Source organism: Parus major, unplaced genomic scaffold, assembly GCF_001522545.3.
Source record: "Parus major isolate Abel unplaced genomic scaffold, Parus_major1.1 Scaffold273, whole genome shotgun sequence".
NCBI lineage: Eukaryota > Metazoa > Chordata > Aves > Passeriformes > Paridae > Parus > Parus major.
The window spans coordinates 199,220-202,250 of NW_015379267.1; the positions used below are offsets into that span (position 1 = coordinate 199,220).

At 66.1% G+C, this 3,031-nt stretch overlaps 1 protein-coding gene across 1 annotated transcript in view; it reads left to right on the top strand.

Annotated features, from left to right (window-relative positions):
• The window catches only part of NGFR (nerve growth factor receptor), a 15,514-nt gene that overhangs the window by 6,339 nt on the left and 6,144 nt on the right, over positions 1-3,031 (top strand). Inside the window, exon 3 of the mRNA XM_015615816.2 lies at positions 1,780-2,139. Coding sequence (XP_015471302.1) covers positions 1,780-2,139 — 360 coding nt within the window. The remainder of the gene's footprint in view (positions 1-1,779; positions 2,140-3,031) is intronic.

Sequence of the window (3,031 nt, forward strand, 5' to 3'; positions counted from 1 at the left end):
CTGCAAAATTCCCTCTGCAAAAAATCCCGCTGCCAAAAAAATCCCGCTGCAAAAATCCAGCGGCAAAAAATCCTGCTGAAAAAATCTCACTGGAAAAAATCCCACTGCAAAAATCCAGCTCCAAAAAATCCCACTGCAAAAATCCCACTGCAAATTCCTGCTCCAAACCCAAGCCCGGCACCTGCCAGAGCCCGGGGTGGGGGGGTCCAGAGACCACCCCAAGAGAAGGGGGCTGCTCTGATTTCCCCTTTTTCCCCCTCCGCAGCCCCCCCGAGCGCTGTCTCATGATTTATTCATCCCCCGCAGCCCCGGCCGCTGCCGGGGGAGGGCGGATGGGGCAGGGGGGCCCCGTTTGGAGCGGGGCTGTAATTGCTCAGCTCAGATCCCTTCGGCTGCCGCTGCAAATGTGCCCACTCAGCCGAAAGCCTTTCCTGGCCACTTCCCCGCTCTAATGGGGCCCATCAATAATTCAGGATAATGCGAGGGATGAGCCCAGGTTAATGGGAGCCGCGTGTGCCGCCCCGGGGCTGCTCTCCCTGCCCGGTCCGGTCCGGCCCGGGGGCTGCCGGCGGGGCCGGGGGAGCCCCGGGAGGGTCCGAGCAGGGACAGGAGGAGCTGTCCCTGCTCCAAGGGGTTTAAAGTCCCTCCTGAGCCAAAGAGTTCCGGGGTTTTGGTGATTCCGCGTCCTCCGGTGTCCTCGGCGGGTCCGGGGAAGCCTCGGGAGAGGCGCGGGACACCCGGGAGAGGAGCGGGGAAAATCCGGGTTGGAATTTCCTCCCATCCCGGCCATTCCCGGGGGGTTGGGGCGCTTCATTCCCCTCCGGAGCAGCCCAAAATTCCCGTCCCGAGCAGGAATTGTCCTGTCCCCAGCCCGGGAAGCTCTGAGAGCGGGAATGGCCGTTCCCAGCGCGGGTCAGCAGCGCGGGGATTCTCCATCCCCCCGGCTGGAATTTCCCCGGGATGGGCTCCGGTGGGATCAGCTGGGAGCTGGCAGCAGCTGCGCCCTCCAGGACGGGCTCTGACCCCTCTTCCGGGGCTAAAAATATCCCCGAACTCCTCCGGGAGCGGGCAGAGCGAGGCCCGGGCATCGATTTCCCCGGCAGCGCGTCCTGCAGGAGGAAACCAGAGCGCTCGGAGCCGGGGCCAGGCCGAGTCAGCAAAGCTTCACCTCCCGCTGGCCCCGAGCCCGGCACCCCCGGGAAGGATGCGGAGGAGAAAATGTTGGGATGTGAGGAGCGGGAATGGCCAGAGGGAGGTCGGAAATGGGGGTGAAGGAAGGAATTCACGAGCAGGGAGCGCAGCAGGGCTGGATCCCCGGGAATTGCTGGGAAGGTGGGAATGGGATGAGGAGGTGGGAATGGGGAAGGTGTTAATGGGAGGCTGGGCCTGGAAGGATGCTCAGAAGTGGGAATTGCTGGGAATGGGGAAGGTGTTAACGGGCTGAAGAGTCCGCGATACCGGAGCTGGGAATTGCTGGGAATGGGGAAGGTGTTAAGGGAAGAGGAACCTTCGGTGGGTGCTCAGAGCTGGGAATTGAGATGGGAATGGGCAGCAGAGCCTGGAAGGTGCTGGGTGGGAGCTGGGAATTGTGCAGGTGTTAATGGGAATGAGAACCCGGAGCTGGGAATTCCTGCTGGAACGGGGAAAGCTGACTCTGGGGGGCCGCAGAGGCGGGGACCCCTCTCCCTCTGACCCCGGGCAAACCCCAAGAGGGAAACGCCGGGAGCAGAAGCCGGGATCTGATCCCAAGCAGCCTCTGAGCGCCCCGCGGCCCCGCAGGTGTCACCTTCTCGGACACGGTGAGCGCCACGGAGCCGTGCAAGCCGTGCACGCAGTGCGAGGGGCTGCAGAGCATGTCCGCGCCCTGCGTCGAGTCTGACGACGCCGTTTGCCGCTGCGCCTACGGATACTTCCAGGACGAATCCAGCGGGAGCTGCCGCGAGTGCCGCGTCTGCGAGGTGGGCTTCGGCCTCATGTTCCCCTGCAAGGACTCGCAGGACACGGTGTGCGAGGAGTGTCCTGAGGGCACCTTCTCCAGCGAGGCCAACTTCGTGGATCCCTGCCTGCCGTGCACCACGTGCGAGGAGAACGAGCTGCTGGTGCGGGAGTGCACGGCCGCGGCCGATGCCGAGTGCCGGGGTGAGCGCCGCGTCCTCCTCGCGGCTCCGCCCGGCTTTGGGTGCGGCGCTGGGGTGAGGGAAAGGAGCTGGGGTTTCCTCCCGGTCCCCATCAGCATCCCAAAAATCCCAGCCCCGCGGGAAAGGGGGAGAAACGGCGGCAGAGCGGTGCCGAGCTGCCGGGGGAAGCGGGGCCGCTCCGGCCGGGGCTGCCGGGGGCTCCTCGCCAGGCCCAGCGGCGATTCCCGGGCGGGAGCGGCGTCACCGCGGAGAAAAGCGCTTTGTCCCCGCCGCCGCCCAGCCGGGCGCGGGGCAGCTCGGCCCAGGGGTCGAGTAAATGGAGCCACAAGTCAAGGACACAGGGCCGGCTTTGTCCGCCGGGAGCGGCTCCCAAAGGGCAGCGGGGGCCGGGAGCGGCGGGGCAGGATGTCACCAACCCCCCCGACAGCGACAGCGACAGCGACAGCGCTGCGGCCCCGGGGGCTGGCGGGGCGGAATTCCAGCCCGGCTCAATTCCAGCCCGGCACAATTCCAGCCTGGTGCTGATCCCAGCCCAGCGCTGATCCCGGGGGGCTGGCGGGGGGTGGCAGAGCGAGGTCCCAGCTCCCACCGCGATTCCCGGAGCATCCTCACTCCGGGATGGGCTGCGGGATGTGGCCCGGCCCTGAGGGTGGCAGCGGGCAAAGGGCTGGAGAGGACACCGGGAATTCGGGATGGGATCCATGGGATGGGATCCATGGGATGGGATCCATGGGATGGGATCCATGGGATGGGATCCATGGGATGGGATGGGATGGGATGGGATGGGATGGGATGGGATGGATGGGATGGGGCAGCCACGCGTTTCCCTGGTGCAAGACCAGACGGATCCGCTCCTGGGACACGCCCGGGCGTGGCAGGATCGGGGTCATTCC